This window comes from Euleptes europaea, chromosome 5 (assembly GCF_029931775.1).
Source record: "Euleptes europaea isolate rEulEur1 chromosome 5, rEulEur1.hap1, whole genome shotgun sequence".
Classification (NCBI taxonomy): domain Eukaryota; kingdom Metazoa; phylum Chordata; class Lepidosauria; order Squamata; family Sphaerodactylidae; genus Euleptes; species Euleptes europaea.
Window position 1 is genome coordinate 80,197,985 of NC_079316.1, and position 20,486 is coordinate 80,218,470.

General features: G+C 41.8%; 1 protein-coding gene across 6 annotated transcripts in view; it reads right to left on the bottom strand.

Annotated features, from left to right (window-relative positions):
• The window catches only part of CPEB3 (cytoplasmic polyadenylation element binding protein 3), a 91,754-nt gene that overhangs the window by 32,769 nt on the left and 38,499 nt on the right, over positions 1-20,486 (bottom strand). For 4 of the 6 annotated variants that reach the window (XM_056850096.1, XM_056850093.1, XM_056850092.1 and 1 more), the window contains one exon: positions 14,487-14,510. The exons of the other annotated variants lie outside the window; for them this stretch is intronic. In XM_056850096.1, the coding sequence (XP_056706074.1) occupies positions 14,487-14,510 (24 nt within the window). The remainder of the gene's footprint in view (positions 1-14,486; positions 14,511-20,486) is intronic. 6 annotated transcript variants of the gene reach the window in all.

The following is a 20,486-nucleotide window of genomic DNA, read 5'->3' on the forward strand; positions in this document are numbered from 1 at the left end:
ATCGTGCAAACCATGGTGAAGACTAGCTATGGTTAATAAAGCAACTTCAAACCAAGACTTCAGATCCTGGTTTGACAGGTCCTGATCAATCACTGTAACTGGAATGGAAAGCATCCAGCCAATCACACTTGGCACAGTTAAATTAGACCGTGTTATGTCTGAACTGTACCACTGCACAAATATGTACTAGTTACATAAGAAAGGCATGGAAAATGAGTACATAAACACTGGAATTAGTGGACAAATAATGAAGTGGGGAAAACTGATCAGCACAAATCAGCACCTACGCTGAAATACAAATGGTTTGTTACATTTTTGTAATAATTAAAATGAAATCTATGTTACACATAAAGACTGAATATTTTTAACTAAAACATTCTAGATTTCAAACAGAAAGGGAGGAAAGTAAAGGTACACAGAGAAGCGTTCATGCATACATAAATCTGTTTGATCTAATCCTACACACACAGAGACTGATGTTCTCTGGTCATAATAACTTTGTACATATTATGACAAAAATTAAAGATGTAGTTATGATCCTGAACAGTAAGTAAACACACAATAGTAAGAATGCTACACTGGAAAATTATACTTGAGCTACTAATCCATAACTTCTATATTGCAGAATTCGACGACAATTTTCAGAACTGGACAAACTACCCGCTCAAGCACTAGGGCTGTCAATTCGGTTCGGCCCGAACTGAAAATCAGCCGAATTTCCCTTGATTCGGCGGTTTTTAGTTCGGGAGGAACCGAACTCAAAACCGGCGGGCAACCGGGGGGGCCGAATTCAGCGAGTTCGGGAGTTCGCGAATAAATTCGGCCAATTCGGGGCCGTCAGTAAGCAGCAAAACCTTCAGTAAGCAGCATTCTCCTCCCCCGCCCAATCGGTGGCCAAGCTGGGTCTTCTTCTGGCCAATCAGTCAGGATTGAGTACTGAAGGAATCAGCTGATGTGCGGCCGGCCGGGGAAAGAGAGAGAGAGAGGGAAATCCTCATGTGTGTGTGAGGGGGTGCTTGTGCACATTCGCTCCTTTCCGTGGCTGCAGGGGGCGCATTTTTTGGGGTACCGACCCCAAACTTTCAGGGGATATTCAGACAGGTTTTCTTAAGAGACCACCCAAGTTTTGTAAACATTGGGTCAGGGGCCCCCGAGATATGGGCTCCCCCCCTTTTTCTTTCCATGGCTGCAGAGGGCGCATTTTTGGGTGTGCCGACCCCAAACTTTCAGCGGAGCATCAGACTAGGCTTCTTAAGATACCCCCCAAGTTTTGTAAACATTGGGCCAGGGGCCCCCGAGATATGGGCTCCACCCCTTTTTCCTCTCCCCCCTTTTCCATTTTCGTGGCTACAGGGGGCGCTTTTTTGGGGGTGCAGCCCCCAACCTTTTATCATAGCTTCAGAGAATCCCTCTTAAGAGACCACCCAAGTTTTGTAAAGATGGGTTCAGTGGGGGCTGAAATATCGGCTCCCCCCTTTTCTCTTTCCGTGGCTGCAGGGGGCGCATTTTTGGGTGTGCCGACCCCAGACTTTCAGCGGAGCTTCAGTCAAGGCTTTTTAAGAGACCACCCAAGTTTTGTAAACATTGGGTCAGGGGCCCCCGAGATATGGGCTTTCCCCTTTTCCCTATTGGGATGAATGGATCACCCTCGAGAGATGCATACATATGGATCTTATATTGGATACAAATGGAATCATATTGGATTACCCAGCCTCCCAGCCCCTCCTGCTGGAACAGAAGACAGCCACAGTAAGACCCCTTTGGGGGCTTTAATCTATAATTTTTCTTTTCTGTGTGTGTGTGGGGGGGGAAGCAGAGTCTGTGTGTGTGTGTGGGGAGGGAGCAGTTTCTGTGGGTGGGGGGGGGAAGCCAAAGGGGGCTTTTGCTGGTTCTGCCTGGGGTGTGTGTTCCCCCTCCAGTCTCTCTCTCCCTGGTTTGAGGGGGGGGGCTTCATTTTTATTCTTCAGGTTTTTCCTCATTCATAAAATCAGTTAGGTTATTTTGATGCTTGCTCAAAACTGGTTTTCAAATGGTGACTTAAAGAATGCATCTGCCTGGTCCCAAGTCCAGTGCAAAAGGAGAAATTCCACCCCCTCCTGCTCATTATGCATAGCTAGCTGCCTCTGTCCCTTTCCATGGTATGCAAACTCCCAGGTGTCAGGTGTTGCTTTGCACTGTTGCAAAGGTGTTGCATTGCGTGCTTGTGTTGCTTTGCAGTTGTATTGTTTTGCAAAATTCTTCACACCTGCCCCGCCCTTTGCATGTTTGCAAAGGTGTTGCTTTTCAGTTGTGTTGCTTTGCAAAGTTCTTAGCACCTGCCCCTTGCTCTCATCAGCTGTTTGTCGGGCCGGGAGCTTTGTGCGTGGGCGGCAAGCTCTGCGGAGAGATACACATTAAGGGTGGGGGGGGACCCCTTTCAGGGCCCATATCTCAGCCCCCCCTGACCCAATCTTTACAAAACTTGGGGAGTCTTTCAATATACGTCCTTTGAAGCTCTGCTGAAAGTTTGGGACCTCTAAGCCCAAAAATACCCCCCCCAGAGCCGCGGAAAGGCGCGGTTGTGTTTTTAATGGCTTTATTCGGCCGAATTTTTTTTCCGAACTTTGAATTCCCGCCGAATTGAACGGATCCGAAGTGGGGGAGTTCGGACTTCGGCACGTACCGAACCCACAAGGGCCAAATTCGGCCGAATCCGAACTGTACCGAATTTTTTTTTTTGACAGCCCTATCAAGCACTCCTTTCGTAAAATATCAGCGGTGTCTTTAGCTGGTATTTACAGGCAGGGTCACTTTCACAAGCCTAAAGCCTGGTTACTAATGAGCCTGTTGATGAAAGAGACACATGGTTCATGCATGCTTTTAGCATTTGTTTCATGCTTTTGACTTGTAAGTGTCCTGTTAAACTACATACCACAGAAGTGATTAATTAGGAGGGCAGAACCTACAGCAGCAGTTGACATACCTGTCGTAGGAGAGATGTCCCTCCTCACTATTACAATGACAAGTAATAATTACGTAGGTATTAAATGAGACACATCCATAAACATAATCTAAGCGTATCCTGACCCAGCATTCATGACTGGAAAGCAGTATAAGTCTACATCTGGTCTCAGTTCTCTGTAGGTCAGTGCCATATACACCAACACAAATCAGACCTGTACTGTACTAAGCCATGTGCTTTTCCCACACTGGCAGGTACAAGGCCAAAGATGCAACATCTATCCTGTTAAGCTGGGTCATCTTTGGAAGAATTAGAAGAAAGGTAAACCCTGCCATTAAGACATTACTGAAGACATGTAGGCATATCAATATATGCAATTCTCAATATGGCCAAACCTGTAGAAACTTAAATCCAAAGACTGGAGCAATGAACAGACAAGATAGATCTTTCTGCAAACTTGAGAGAAAACACAGGTTTGCAGAAAAATTTGAAAACAAAAACTGAGGTTTAAAAAACGAACACAACTGCAACAAAATAATAGAAGCAGCACCTGCAGCTTACAAAAGCTAATGCCTTCTGTGGCCATTGCTAGGCAACCACAATAGTACTGCCAGTTAGTTTTGGCAGTAAAAGATTGGGGGAGGGGGCAGAGCCCTTCCCAGGATTGCTTTGGCCTTTCAAGGGGAATCAGGGCCAGGCCCTGCAGCAGTCACCAGGCAACCTGATACCACGCAAGTTCCACGACTCACCCAGGCCTGGCTGCTCGCTACAGCTCAACAGCCGTCACCACATGAAAGCCAGTGTGGTGTAGTGGTTAGAGTTTCAGGGTAGAATCTGAGAGACCCAGTTTCACATCCCTACTCTGCCATGGAATCTGGTCTCAGCCATACATTCTCAGCCTAACCTAGCTCACAGGGTTGTTGTGAAAATAAAATGGAAGAGAATGATGTAAGCAAGCTGCTTTGGGTCCAACATTGTGGGAAACGGTGATGTATAAATGAAGTAAATAATAAACACAGACAAAGATAGAAGGTAGGTTGGTTAGTGGGTGGGAAAGAAGAAGGGACAGACGAGGATATGGGGGGTTGCCAGATGGAGGGAAAGGGGAAATATTGTGGGGAGGGTGGTACAGGGATGTGAGGTACCCCTTGCCAGTCCTTGCGGATACTCCACCACACAACTGGGCCTGGCAGCTAGCAGCGCGCAACCTGATCATAGTTTTCCTAGGTAGAGGACACCAGAGGGAGAGAAGGAGGGAAAGATGAAGGCAGGGACGGGCAGGAGGAAGTAGGTTGGTTGGTGGCTGAGAAGGAGAGAAAGAAGCAGGAAAAGGTAAGAGGCTATGGGGGCTTCTAAAGAAGGGAAAGAGGAAACAGCGGAAGAGGGGAAAATAAGATGCCCTCCACAAGTCCCCCACTTCTTCATCTGTGTTTTCAAATAATTAATTAGTGGGTTTGTACTCCTGTGCACAGAATCTCCAAATTGCCCTGATTAGTCAGGCACTATTCCCTTGACAGCAGTGCTGGGTCTGCAATTAACTTGCCTTCACAACTCTAATTAAAGATGTAACATGTTAATTTTCAAACAAATGATTAGAAGGAGAAAGGGGGCAGAGAAACAGTAGAGCCCCACCATTCCAGAAAGAATCAGAGCCACCGCCTTGGCCCAAGCCTGATCCCATACTGCTTGGCCATCACCTAATCCTGATCAGCAGCTCTCCTGGCTCTCTGCCTCCTAGAGGCTCCTTTTCAGCATGCAAGGTGGGCAGTGGCTGCTTCTTTCCCCTAGACTATGACTATGGGACATATAAAAACAGCACAGAGGATGAGGAATCTACTGCCTTGAGACTGTGAGAAAAGGCCAGCCAATTAGGAAAATTTTCTGTGATTCACCAATTAGCTCTATCCACCTTTTTCTACTCCACTGGCACCAGCTGCTAATGTGCTCCCTACTCTTAATAGATATTTTCTGCACTGATATTCCAGAAGCAGATGGTCTTGCGTTTTTAAAAAAAAGAATTTAACACAGTAGCCCCAAATGCAACTTTTTGCCCTGATCCCTTATTTACTTTCACACGGGCAACAGAATCACACAGCACCTTCCCTGCTGCCATTAATTTTCTCCACCCTTAATTCTAATTATATGGGTAATCAATTTTAACCATTGTTAACCAGCTTTTTATTTTAATACTGACGCTGTGTTTATTTAGAATATTAATATTCCATTTTTCTCCCAATCTCCATGACCCAAAGTGGCTTACATAATGAAAACCATATTACGTTTAAAACTAGTACAAAAATAGATTGCCAGATACAAAAAGCAGCCTCGCCTATTTCGCCTATTATTATTCAAACTATCTGGCCTCCTGTCAAAGGTTATTAAAAGCACATCAGAGCAACTCTGCTTTACAAAATTTCTGAAACATTTGCAAAGTAGGGCTTTTCCTCGCTTCTTTGAGTAGGCCATTCCATAGAACAGGACTGACCCCCAAGAATGATCGAGCTAGAGCAAAAGCAGTTCTTACTCCGCTACATTAAAGGCAACCTTGGGCTGATAACTGCAGCTGCTGCATAGACTTATATGGGTGGAGACAGAAGGGCACCAGACCAGAAGGACATTAAAGGTTAACACCAACACATTAAATCAAAACTGGAAACAAATTGGCACCAGGTGTAATGATTGTAAGCTTGACATAATACGCACAAATACTTAATGCCCACCAACAGTTTGCAACTACCACATTTGGCACCAAAGGCTTCCATGTTGTTTTCAAAGGCAGCCCCATGGAGAGTGCATTAGCAGTCAAACCTATATATCAGGGGTATCAAACATAAGGCCCGTGGGTAGGATCCGACCCCTTGAGAGCTCTCATTTGGCCCACGAGCCAGCTGAGGTAGCCACCCCTTCCACTTTCAATCTGGGCTGGCGAGGCATGGCTCGGCCACCACCAAATGACATTTACGTCATATCCGGCTCTCATAACAAATGGGTTTGACACCCCTGCTCTATATGCCTGTAACATGGATTTGTATGGCCAAGTCAACTGAGCCTTAGAAAGTGGACAATTTCCATGCCAAATGAAGATGAAAAAAGGAAACTGTCACCTAATGTACCTGCTTTTCCAGAAAATGGGCTGGCTCCAACAAGATTCCCAAGCTCATTCTGTTAATGATGAAGTGACACTAAAGAAGATAATGTAACTGTCAATATTACAAGGCTGTCAGATTAGTTTGACAGGTGCAGGTTAGATCAGATGGATCTAGTAATGATGCAATCAGCCTAGAAAGTCACTGGAGAGCTAGAGGGAGCTGGCCTGATCCAGTTATGGCCAGGTGGCTGATGCAATGCATTAGCAAGTCAGAATGACTAAGCATCTGCTGTGATTGGTGGCTGCATCCACTAGGTGTATATAATGGAGTGAAACTGAAGCTCTGTGTGGGATGCTATGAGCGGAGAGTGTGTAAGAAGTATTTGTATTATATCTTTGCACTGCGAAATAAACTACACTTTTCTAAGTAGCGGAGGACTTTCTGATGGTGTTATCCTGGACAGACTGCCAATCCGCTGGCTTCCGCGTCAGGGCTCTGGGCCCAGCTCCACGCTAAAGGAGTGTTTCTGCTATACTGCGCAGGTTACGTGTGGTGGTAGCTAAGCAGAGTCCAAGATTTTCAGAAGCTACTGAGGAAAAGGAAGGCTGTGTGAGTTATGGCTCAATCAAGTATCCCTGTAGATAAGCTCACCTCTGGGAATTACCATGTTTGGTCTGTGAGGCTGGAGCAGTATCTGAAGAGGGAGGATTTGTGGGACGCTGTGGAGAGGCAGCCTACCACAGCATCCGAAATTGCCAAGGACATTAAAGCCCTTGCCAATATCACCTTGTCGGTGGGAGATGACCAGCTTATATAAGTTGCGGGCAAGGAGCATGCCAAGACGGCGTGGGATTCTTTACGAACAGTGTATCTCCGGGACTCGGCAAGCACTGTGCTGGCACTAATGAGACGGCTTTATAAGTGCAATAAATCACTGCACAGGCCGCAGCCCACTTGAAAACTCTGGCAGAGTTGTTTAGACAGCTGGAGTTAAGAGGGAAGAATGTTGCAGAAGACCGGGTATACTTGTTAAGTTCTCTGGATGCGAGCTTTGATGTCTTAGTAACCTCGCTGGAGAGTTTGGCAGCAGGGCAATTAACCTATGAGTACGTGACGGGACGGATTCTGGAGGACGAGGAACGACAGGAGGAAGGACGTAAGGAGATGACTTCAGCCCAGCTGTTGCCCCATCCCGATGCCAGAGGAGTGTCAGAGTCACCGCGGGAGTCAAGTGCCATGCAGCTCGGTGTAAATCAACCCAGGCAGAGAGGTCATTTACAGTCAATGCCGAGATCATCAGCCCAGAAGGGAGTCAACCCAGAAAGAGGGGCAGCGTTCTACCCTGCACAGATGGCTCAGACGCAAGCGCGTGAGGGAAACCGGAGGAGTAGGAGCTACAAGCATGAGGAGGAATGTGTGATGTTTATCAGGAAGTGTTTCGACTGTGGGTCCACGCAACACCTGAAAAGAAACTGTCCGCAGTTGGTCAGGAAAAAGCAACCAAAGAGACAGTCAGTGAATGGAACTTACACTGCTGTTGTGCTGGCAGAAGCTGGAAGCAAAGAGGACATTTGGCTCTTGGACAGTGGGGCAAGTAAATGTTTTGTTAAACAGGCTTCTATGTTGGTCAACCAAAAGCAATCTGCTAAGTCTAATGTAAGTCTAGCAGATGGGAAACACTTAAAGGTACACTCTGAGGGGGAGTTGTTTCTCCCAGGTTTAAACTACACGTTTCAAGATGTACTTTGTGTGCCTGAGTTGCAGAATAACTTGCTGAGTGTTTCTGTGCTGGCTAAAGCTGGTTTTAAAGTGCAGTTTGAAGGAAACACCTGCCAGATAAGCCAGGAAGGGGTTGTAATGTTAGAAGGGCACTTGCAAAAGGATGTTTATGTGGTACATAGAAGGACAGGAGAAACTTCTATGTTAGTGGAGTCTTTAAATAAAAATCCACATAATGAGTGCATACACCTTCTACATAGGCGTTTTGGCCACGCCTCCTATTCTATCCTAAAGAAGACCCTGAGTGTGTTAGGGAAGGATGACATTATGCTAAATGAGTGCAGTTCTTTCCTAGATTGCACTGTCTGCAAATCTGTTAAAAGCAGAAGTAGTCCAGTGGCTAAGGTGAGCCAAAGGGTGGCAACCAGACCGTTGCAAATCGCACATTTAGATCTCTATGGTCCATTTCCTGAGAGCGTGTCTAAGAACCGGTATGCTTTATGCATTGTTGATGATTTTTCTTGTTTTGGCTGGGTGTATCTGCTGAAGCAGAAAAGTGAGGCATGCCAAACCATCAGGTATTGGATTAATAGGGTGGAAAGGCAGCTAGACCTCAAGGTATCATCTTTGCAATCTGACAGAGGTGGTGAGTTTGTCTCTAATGCATTTACCCAGTGGTTAAAGAGCAAGGGAATTGAGCACAGATTGGCTAATCCCTGCGTTTCTCAGGAGAATGGAGTGGCTGAGAGGAGGATTGGTTATCTAAAGTCAATGTTGCAAGCTTTGATAGAGGATGCTAATCTAAAACCCAGGTTTTGGGGGGAAGGCATCAAGGTGGCTTGTTATTTGATCAATAGGCTTTGGACCTCCAGCATTAACAATATTCCCTACAAGGCATTGTACAAGAGAAATCCCTCTTTAAAGCATTTAAGAGTGCTTGGTACAAAGGCTTGGGTGACTATACCTTTAAAAAACCACAGAGCAGGTGGCAAGAAATCCAAACCGCTGATTTTTCTGGGATATCAGAATGCAGCAAAATCTTATCACTTTGCTAATGATCAGAATCAGGTGTCATTTAGCAGGTCTGCAAACTTCGGAGAATCTTTTAATTGGCCAAGGTTACACGGCACAGATAAGGTTCCTGAAGAGGTTTTATTGCCGGCTAATGAACAGCCAGAAGCAGATGAAAGTGTTTTTCCTGGAGATGTTTCAAACAGGGAAACAGTAAAGATTGAAACTCCAGAAGGAGGAGAGTCTAGTGACACGGTAGTCAGATGTTCAAACAGGAATAATAAAGGAGTACCTCCACCAAGGTATGGCTTTGAAGATTGTGACTTAATTAACCACGTGTCTGTAATTGAACCTGAAAGTTACAAGCAGGTACTTTCTCTTGGTGATAGGGAGAGGGATTTATGGCTGCAAGCAATGGGTGTGGAAATGAATGCTTTGAAGGAGCATAATGTAATTACACCAATGAATTTACCAAAGGGAAAACCTGTGATAGGTTGCAGGTGGGTTTACAAACTCAAGCAGTTGGCTGATGGTACTGTACAAAGAAAAGCCAGACTAGTTTGTAAAGGGTTTGCTCAAAGGAAGTTTGTAAAGGGTTTGCTCAAAGGAAATTTGTTAATTTTGATGAAACTTTTTCGCCCACGGTTCGTTGTGAAACCATTAAAACAGCCCTGGCAGTTGCAGGGTTGAAAGGTCTGAAAGTTTTCCACTATGACATTCAGACAGCTTACCTTAACACACCTTCGGTAGAGGAACTTTACATGACTCAAATTCCAGGTTTTGAATTGAAGGAGGAAGCCAAGGTACTAAAGTTGAACAAGGCTTTGTATGGCTTACATCAATCGGCCAGAGAGTGGCACAAGTGCTTAATTGATGCTGTACAGAAATTAGGCTTCAAACAAAGTTTTGCTGATCTTTGTTTATTTTCAAGGTGCACAGGTCAGAAGGAGTCATACGGGTTAATTTACGTGGATGATTTGTGTGTAATAACAAATAACGAGAGTGACCAAGAACAATTTCAGAAACAGTTGGAGAACGTTTTAAACTGAAATGTTTGGGAGAGATAAGAAATTATCTAGGGGTAAAAACAGACAATAAAGGTGTATTTTACTTGTCTCAGACAGAAAAAATAAAACAGTTGCTGGAAAGGTTTAGCATGGTTGATGCTAATGCAGCTGAAACCCCGATGGTCACAGGTTATTTGTGTGAAGAGTCACAGGAACAAGAAGAGTGTGACAAATCTTTGTATCAGTCTCTGATAGGAAGTTTGTTATATCTTGCTTGTTGGACTCGCCCAGACATATATCAGGCGGTGCATTGCCTGAGCAGGAAAAATATGTCACCAAAGCAAAGTGACTGGAAGGCAGCTAAGCGTGTACTCAGATACCTGAAGGGATCTGTGAATAAGCAGCTATGCCTGAATGCATGTAATGGAGAACTGACTGCCTATGCAGACTCTTCATGGGCAGATCAGGGGAGCGCCAAATCAACGACTGGGTATGTGTTGTATCTTGGTGAAGCGCCCATACATTGGAAATCTGTGAAACAGTCATTTGTAGCCATGAGTTCGTGCGAAGCAGAGTATAGTGCTGTGAGTGAATGTATAAACCAGGTGGAATGGTTTGTCTATCTCATGAAAGAACTCAATGTGTCTGCACAATTACCAGTAAAGATATATACTGACAGTCAGTCAGCGCTACAACTTGCGAACGAGCAAAACTTTAAAGGCAGGAGTAAACATATAAGAATAAGATATGTCAATGTGGTTGAAGCTGTGAACAAAAGCTTGGTGTATATTGTAAAGTGTGCCAGTGCTGGTAATAAGGCAGATCTATTTACAAAAATCGTGGATTGTAACAGGTTTGTGAAACTAACCAAACTAATCTAATATCCTTGAGAAGGAGTGTCAATATTACAAGGCTGTCAGATTAGTTTGACAGGTACAGGTTAGATCAGATGGATCTAGTAATGATGCAATCAGCCAAGGAAAGTCACTGGAGAGCTAGAGGGAGCTGGCCTGATCCAGTTATGGCCAGGTGGCTGATGCAATGCATTAGCAAGTCAGAATGACTAAGCATCTGCTGTGATTGGTGGCTGCGTCCACTAGGTGTATATAATGGAGTGAAACTGAAGCTCTGTGTGGGATGCTATGAGCGGAGAGTGTGTAAGAAGTATTTGTATTATATCTTTGCACTGCGAAATAAACTACACTTTTCTAAGTAGCAGAGGACTTTCTGATGGTGTTATCCTGGACAGACTGCCAATCCGCTGGCTTCTGCGTCAGTAACTTCCTTCAGAATCTCAGCCTTTCCAACCAGCATCACCTTTGTCTTGTCAGGATTAAACTTCAGTGGGATTCAGTCATTTAATCACAACTTCAAGACGCTGTCCTAACTCAGAGACAGCTGCTTCTGGAGACTTGTTTAATGTGATGTATAGCTGGGTACCATCCAGTCAGTGGTCTGTCTTATTTTCCTTCATTTGTACCCCACTTTACTCCCCACCAGGGACCCAAAAGCAGCTTACAACATTCTATTCTGCATTTTATCCTCACAACAACTCTGTGAGGTACATAAGGCCGACAGTATATGACTGGCCTAAGGTCACCCAGCAAGCTACCATGACAGAGTGAAGATTCAACCTGGATCTTGCAGATCCCATTTCAACCTCCTAACCACTGCACTGACTCTCAATGTAGAAATGATATGGCCCTTTATGTAGAAGTTCAACAACACTGGCAACGAAAGAAGCTGTGGTGCCCCATACAACAGGTCCCATGCCATAGATTCTGCAACAGAAACAACCACTTTCTGCATTTGGCTGCATAGAAAAGACAAACTATTTAAGTGCCATGCCTCCAGTACCAATGCAATATTCCATCTGTTTCAAAAGAATTGCATTGATCCACCATATCAAAATTAGCTGTTACACCCAAAAAAGAAAGCAGTGCCACAGTGTATTTCCCTTCTCTTCCTCTCCCCCACCATGTTATTTACTGCTGGGATATTAGAAATGAACGGCACTGTTGATTTTAATTGATGCTATATTGTATTGGTTTTTAACCGTATAATAATAATGTAAGCTCTCTAAGCCCGGCTTGCCAGGACAGTGGCCAAAAAGTCCAATAAATTATTATTATTATTATTATTTGAAGGCAAAAATCATCCTGCAGAACAACCAAGGCCATCTCTATGTCATAGCCAGGATTAAAGACAGATTGAAAAGTGTCAAGGGCAGATGTCTCATCCAGAAAACTCCAGATAAACAGGAAAAGAATCCAGATTTTTTAGTTTCAGAGAATTTAGGCTAGTATTCATTATGATTAAGGCTGACATGGAGGAACTGGAGCCAGAGAGGGGAAGTGTTTACATGATCTTATGACCTATCACTGGCCCCTCAATTATACTTAAGGAACAACTGTAAGATTACAGTCACAGAGCTTGACCTTATTATGCAGTGGTTCTTAAGAGAGCCAGCATGGCATAGTGGTTAACAGCAGCAGTCTCTAATCTGGTGAATTGGATCTGATTCCCCACTACTCCACATGAAGCTTGCTGAGTGACCTAGGGCTAGTCACAGTTCTTTCAGCCCCACCTACCTCATAAGGTGTCTGTTGTGGGGATGGGACGGGAAGGTGATCGTAAGCCGCTTTGAGGCTCCTTAAAGGTAGTGAAAAATCGGGTATAAAAACCAACTCTTCTTGTATAAATTATGGGTGTGTATGAAGACTGGTTGAGGGCACAGGAGTTGGATGCCAAAGTATGCTTGTAAGGGATTTGGAGGTGTAGCCACTGCTTTTGCTTCTTCAAATACTCCTACTCTAGTACCATGTAAAATTCATATTCATAACATTAATGGAACATCTAGGCCTCTCTGGGGACCAAACCACACATAGTTCTAATTAGCTAATATGGACGTGGGCTGCAGGATTGTACACTCACTCCCCAACCCCTCCTTTCTGGAGCGTGGCAAAGCTTGTGGACCTAACTGCACTTATATCACTTAAGAACATAAGAACGTAAGAAAGGCCCTGCTGGATCAGACCAAGGCCCATCAAGTCCAGCAGTCTGTTCACACAGTGGCCAACCAGGTGCCTTTAGGAAGCCACAAACAAGATGACTGCAGCAGCACCATCCTACATGTGTTCCACCGCACCCAAAATAATAGGCATGCTCCTCTGATACTAGAGAGAATAGGTATGCAGCATGACCAGTATCCATTCTAACTAATAGCCATGAATACCCCTTGTTGAACACAGCAAACATTCTTGCTTAATCCAGGATATGAAGCCACTAAAGTTGGTTTCAAACATACAGCACTGGTCACCATTTCACAAAAAGGACATTACAAAGCAGTCTCCAGCCAGTTTACAGCAATGCCAAAGCAGCATCCACAAGACTAACTTCTAACCATTATTTTGGTCATGGCCCTTCTCTCAAAAAGAATGTAGAATTCTGCATCTTCCTGTCAATTTAAAAAGAAGCAATTTAAAAATGGTTAAGGTTGTTCTTTGTTTTTGAAACCTCAACATAGTATTAACCTAGAACTATTAATATAACACTGAAATGAAAAACACTACATCATTGTAAAACATACAGGAGTTGACTGAATGTTGAATTCTACCGATTGAAGATAATCACTTATGTTTGGGCATAACCATATTTTAAAGTAGCAAATCACTATCATTTGAGTTCTCTGTGATAAATCTACCACAGAAATATGAAATCTATACTGCATAAATGCCTTAAGAAATCAGTGACATTAATGTAGAATACAAATGACAGTTTTTCAGAAGCTTGAAGATGGCCCATGATATGCATATACATTATTTCTTGTCCCACTGTAGACTGATCAAAATGGAAGCAGTTCATAACATTTACAGCTGTAAATCCACAACCTGACATATATATTGGTGTGACCCTTACAAGCAAATGTTGGATAGGTAAAATGAAGATTAACAATTCCCCTGGCATGGCTGGGACTATTTGGGAAGTATTCAATTTAAAAAAAAATAGCCTCTCTCTTTTTAAAGATACATGATATGACACATTTGTTGACATGAATACTCATGTAATCATTTAAACAGGAGACAGTGAGATCACCTGCTTCCTTGTCATAATGCTATGCGATTTCAAGGAATATTAGCTTTTTTAAAAGTAATTTTTTCCCCTCTTGGATAGTACAGGCTGAGTATCCCTTATCTGGACTGCTTGGAACCAGAAGAGGTCCATATTTTGGATCTTTCTGTATTTTGAAATATTTGCATATACATAATGAAATACCTTGGGGATGTGACCCAAGTCTAAACAAGAAATGCATTTATGTTTTATATACACTTTATAAACATAGCCTGCATGTAAATTTAAACAATATTTTAAATCATTTTGTGTACATTGAACCATTAGAAAGCAAATTGGTGTGCTGCTGAGGGCCTGTAATGCCTGCATGCCAGCTCAAAAGTCTGGTTTTCGGGTCAGTCTGGATAACGGATGTCCAGATAGGAGATACTCAACCTGTACTTTGTTTCTGTAAGATAAACAAACAAGCTACGCCCATTTCTACTATGTTGATATGGTAATCAAGCTATTAAAGATCAGAGTTAGTGCCACAGTAGTAATAACAGGGGAAATCACTCCTGTTGAAGTCACAGAAATAATCAAGCTGCATACAGACTCCATTTGCTGCTCCCATAATCATATATGATAGATATTTAAAAATCATTTTACCTCGTCTCCGCCCATAGCTCCTGGCTGCATGTAAATACAGAAAAATATAGTGGATATTGGCACAACAGTCACTGGTATATTTACAGTTTTATAGTTCAGACAATTCAAACAGTCCTGGCACAATAGCTAAATACAAAAAAACTAAGTATTTGAACCCTCGTTCAGTAACAAGTTTATTGATAGTGAATAGGCTTGCTAACCTCCAGGAACTCAACAAGAAAGACTCAAAACCACTGTTAATACAAGAATGTAGAAACAAAACAGGGCAGGCTCAAAGTATCAAAAGACTATATTCAAAGTTAGGTACACAATTCTAAAGATGCAAAACTCAAGCAAGCTAGTGTAACATACATATGTACAACAATATACAACAGCTGTTCAGAAGATTCAACAGCAAATACAACCAATACAAAAGCCCAATGGCTGTCTCCAAAGGAAGACGTGAAGCAAGTCCAACAAATGGATAGGTAATCAGATGTTAACTTCCAAAGGTGGAAACCGCAGTCCTGCCGCTGCCGGGAAACAGGCAAGGCGGCACAGAGAGGAGAAAACGCTTTCCCGGGTAGTTATAGCGCTTTCACCTAGTAAAGCTTCGTCAGCCTCAATTAAGAGGAAATGTTCACAGTTTGCCTGGGAGAATCGTTGTGATCGGTTATCATGTTTCAACAAATAAATGTTACTGAACGTCTTCTATTTTATTTTGCTATTTTTATTATGTTTTCTCTATAAAGTTTTATGCTCCCAAGAAAAAGCGGGCTGCAAATCTAAGCTTTGGAAGTTAACATCTGATCATCTTTACTGGCCTCCCATCCCGCCCCCTTTTTGAAATCTGGGGGCTGATCAGCTAATATTTGTCGCTGTGGCACCTAGGGTAGTTATGGCCATCTGAGTACGGTTTTTAATGGTTTTAATTATTATGGTTTTAAGGATGTTTTAGATGTAGTCTGGATGTAATCTTTTTTTTTTTTTTAATTGTTATCCACCCTGAGCCTGGCTCGCTGGGGATGAGGGCAGGTTATAAATCTGAATAAACAAACAAATAAACAAATAATAAACGTTAATCGGCTAGCATTTCAAACTATGTCCCCAGTGCCATCAGAAAGGAAGCTATACAATCCAGCACTGTTTGAAGCACACATAAATTTTACAGTACTTTTATTGCAAAAGGAATATGTTTGGCATGTGATCTTTATACACGACATAATGCTGTTTATTTATGGCTCATTAGGCCACAGTCAAGCACAGAGCTACACACACTTTGTCCACTGAAACCAGTAGCTTAAGTAGGTTTACTATGAACCCTAAATTATGAAGTGCCCATTTAGTCATCACAATAGCCATGCTTTTATTTAGTAAAAATGAACCAAAGCATAATAACCAACGGCAACTTTTTCAACCCTGCAAATGCATCATAGTCTGTAGGTTCAGATACCTAGAGAACTCAAGTGTTTCAAATGTATATTTCAAGTCGAATAATTGATTTAAAACTACAAAATATTCCCTATCAAAGCTGGTTTTCTCATAATCATATCTTTTTATTTTATATATATACACACACACACATAGGGGTACAAAAAAAGAAAGGGGAAAAGAATACAAAAAGGGTAAATTTTACATTTTGGTTGTTGGTTCCGTGCCCATAAGAAACCTAGTCCCATCCCCCAGTAGTATCCCTTATCTAAGTTCAGCTGAGAAACTCATTACTCAAAAAAAAACTAAAAAACCGGTAGTCTAGGATTGTTTTATAACATTATTTAGAAAATCTAAATCTATTTAATAAATCTATATGATAACAATACTGTAATGGATCCAATCTGTAGAAACGTCTTTCATATCCTATTCAATCTTAGCCCAAATCTCACATTTAATACAAAATTGTCTCATACGCCTCTGTCTAGGAGTGATTGCCTTATGTCTCACCGTCATTATACAATAGTCCAATCTAATTAAAATATCTTTTCATCACATTTAAATCTGTCGTTTCCCCTCAATTCACAAACAAGTTTTATACAGCGTATCTATCAAAAAGCAGTTGCCATCTCTGCCTGTAATCATCAATAGGCTTTTTATGAAGAAGATGTGTTAATCTCAACATGGTAACAAACTCATACAATTTTGTAGTCCATTATGTTAATTGTGGAGTATTCTTGGCTTTCCAGCTCTTTGCAAACAAAATTCTCGCCATTGCGTATTGAAAAAGTTCTTTGTTTACTCATAACCATATCTAAACAACTTCAGTGAGGAATACTGAAACGAATCTTTACAAACATTGAAATCCTAATGCAGCCGACCAAATAATAGTTGTTGCAATGGCCCTGATTCACAGATTTAAATATCTGCAGATTTATTACAATAAGAGCAGGAAAGGAACAACAGTTTATTGTCAAGGCATTTAATTGTGAACTACATCACTTGTTTTGAGTCTAATTCTAATATCTGTTCTTAACTAATTAACTAAAGAATGCCTCCTAAGGAACTCAATCCAGTGCTTTGTGTAATGTGTTAGCTATCTTGAAAACTTTTTTTCTCCTCAAAGTCTAACTTTGAGTTACTGTAGATATGAAAAACTCAACATCTGTTTATCACATATTTTGGATGCAAATTAATTCGTTTCATTGTCTCCCAACATGCCTTCTGCGGAAGAGTTAATTCCAAATTGGCAGGCAACCAATGTAAACAACATGCCATGTAGAGCTCTTCCTCTTTCCCTAATCCTTATAATTATTTATGTACAAGAACTTTTGAATATTTGGGTAATTTTTCATAAAGGACAACGACTGGGTTCTAAAGAATCTCATGTGTATGCTCCTGATACTTTCACTCATCCTGAGAGGGTGGCCATTTTTTTTCTTTGAATGGCAGTCTCCCTTACCTCATGGAATGCCTTGAGCTAACCAATCTTGACCAACAACCTTCATCAGAGGAGACACAGAAGGAGTCTGATTCTGTTAGGTCCTGCAGTATTCACTACCAGTATGCCAGTGCTAAAATGGCTTCATTGGCTGCCAATTTGTTTCTGGGCATAATTCATGGTGCTGATTTTAACTTTTAAAGACCTTAATTTAAAAGACCACCTGTTCCCATAAAAGACTGTTCATCTGTTAAAACCTTTTGACCATGTTGTTCTCTGTTACAAGTGCAGTGGAAAGACCTTTCTCTATGATGGCACTAATTTGTGGAATTGTGTCACCACCGAGATGCTATTAGTAGTTTGAGCAGTTTTAGACTGCAGGTCAAATATTTCTTTTCTCTGTGGCTTTTAGTTAATATTTCTGGCTTTGCTTTATCTTCTGCTTTAATTTTTCTGCTTTTAAAATGACTATTACACATTGGGTGAATGGCTTCTAACACTTTTTAGCTGAGTTTTTGCTGGATTTTACTGGTTTTATGGATTACCCAATTATTATTATTGAAGATTTTTTTGTTGGTTTTGATATCTTTCTTGTAAGCTGCCTCAGCACTTTAAGCTGAAATTGTTCAGATGAGGGGAGACGAAAAGCCTCATGTCCACAGAGTATATCACATGGCGCTGTGACTAAATAATCTATTAAGATTTAAGGAGAAAATATCACTTTGTCTTCTATTTCCAATTATTAAAGAGATTAAAGATTGTACAGAAATATGACAGGAACAGTGCTTTTATGTTCTTTAGTTCTGAAAAACAGAATGCTTTCTATATTTACTATAATCTCTGAACAGAAGAATTCCTTCTAATGAAAGTAATACATGGATACATTTATCAGGATTTTAAATGATGGAGATAACATTTATTCTTAGTTTCATTAAAAAGACAAAAATATGATTTTCACATAGCAACTTTTTACTTTAAAAATAATTTTATAAGGTGCTATGGTATGTTAACATACTCTGGTTTCCAATGAGTTAAGGGCTAAATGTGGTGAGTTAAAGAACTTAAACTAGGAAACTGGTTGATTTGCAGCCATATTTTGACACTAACAAGGCACTTGTCAAATTCCCTCATGTTTAAAATTATGCATTTGAAATGCTGCACGTTTAAGGAACATAAGGAAATTACAAGGTGGTGAGAACTGATACTGGGGTGATTTAACTGGAGAGGCAGCTATTTAATACCACTGAATATAAGAAACAGATGGTACTTCCTGAATCTATAATGTATTTAAAAAATTTGGGATGCAATAAGCTCACAGCTATTGCTATAAAGAGGCACACTACTTCGCTCAGTACCTAGATGGGTATCAGCAAAAATTCATTTTCCAATAAGAACTCGGGTGAGAAGGACATTTGGGGCAATGGGGAATGAATTTTATTTATTTGGTCTTTATCCATGACATTATATTATGGCTGACAGTAAATTAAAGGCTAAATTGACTAAAGGAACATGCTGCATTTATGTTATTGTAATTATCCCAGTTATGGTTTGTCCTGAGCCATTAACACATGCTTCGACAACAGCATGGTATTCGTGTTAAGTTTTTTTTTGTTTCCTTGCCAAATTAATTTATATAATTTTTAATTACAATTATAATGCAATTTCCCTCAAGATACTGCGAGAATCTGAAATATTGATGCCAAAAGAAGCATATTGAACATTTTAGCCATTTTCAGTTCGTTATCAGTTCAGCCTCCCTCCAACTATCATTTAGAAAAAGAAATTACTGGCTGTATTCAGCAATATCTAAATAACTAAACCACTATGGAAGGGACTAAAGTTTGCTGAAATACAGCAAACATTAATACTTCTGTCGTCTTCCACTAGAACCACTGGTTAGGGTTGTCAGTAGGGTTGCCAGGTTCCTCTTCTCAACCGGTGGGAGAATTTGGGGGCGGAGCCTGAAGAGGGCGGGGTTTGGGGAGGGGAGGGACTTCAATGCCATAGAGTCCAATTGCCAAAGCAGCCATTTTCTCCAGGGGAACTGATCTCTATCGGCTGGAGATCAGTTGTAATAGCGGGAGATCTCCTGTTACTACCTGGCAGTTGGCAACCCTAGTTGTCAGGTCCCTCTTCGCCACCGGTGGGAGGTTTTTGGGGCAGAGTCTGAGGAGGGTGGGATTTGGGGAGGGGAGGGACTTCAATGCCATAGAGTCCAATTGCCAAAGCAGCCATTTTCTCCAGGGGAACTGATCTCTATCGGCTGGAGATCAGTTGTAATAGCGGGAGATCTCCAGCTAGTACCTGGAGGTTGGCAACCCTACCACTGGTGTTTTCTTTAACTATGTTCATGGCCCATTTAAGAGTTTGTCTCCTGCTCTAGCTCTGAAAAGAAGGCATACAAATATTCAGCAGCTAAATCTATCTTCCATGGCAAAAGGTGCCCAGACAGTTCAAGAAAGCCACCAAGGCTATTTCTTGGATCTCCTAAATGAAAATTAAAAAATAGCTGCTCTGGCAGATCCAACTAAGCTAATGAGAGAATTATGTAGATTTAAGAGTAGCACAGTGTTTAACAGCCAACTAATTGGCTTCTTGCTTTGGTTCCTGAGAAATTATTTACATTTTATATAATTTGTACAAAGTAATCAACAATTTGATTGGTGTGCATGCTCTGTTAGCTACCAAATTTTGCTTCTTACACAATTTATTGGCTACAGTGTACTTCACATGTATGTTCCTATTACAGACAGAAGTTTACACTTACGAAGCAAACGAATTAGCAGCCATTTGCGACACTTTCTCAAACTGTTCAAACCAGACCCTCTTCCCGAGGTCAGTTTTGATGCTCATAAAAGCAATCTGTGTATTAAGACAGGGCAACTGGATGGTAGCTATTCTCTTGGATTTTTTTTGAGGGGGAAAAACAACCCCATGACCGCTGGCTGCCCTTTTGTTTCGAGCCAGTCACCGGAAAAGCAAGGGCCAAGTCAGGTTCTTCCCTCACTCACACAGGGAGTGCCCTTGTTTTTTTTTAAGATACACCTTAGGTGAATAGAGAGCTTCTTTACTGGGTTCTGCCCACTGGACCCACCCAAAACAGCTGGTGTTTGCCACCAGACCTGTTCATAACAAGTTATTGCAGCTCC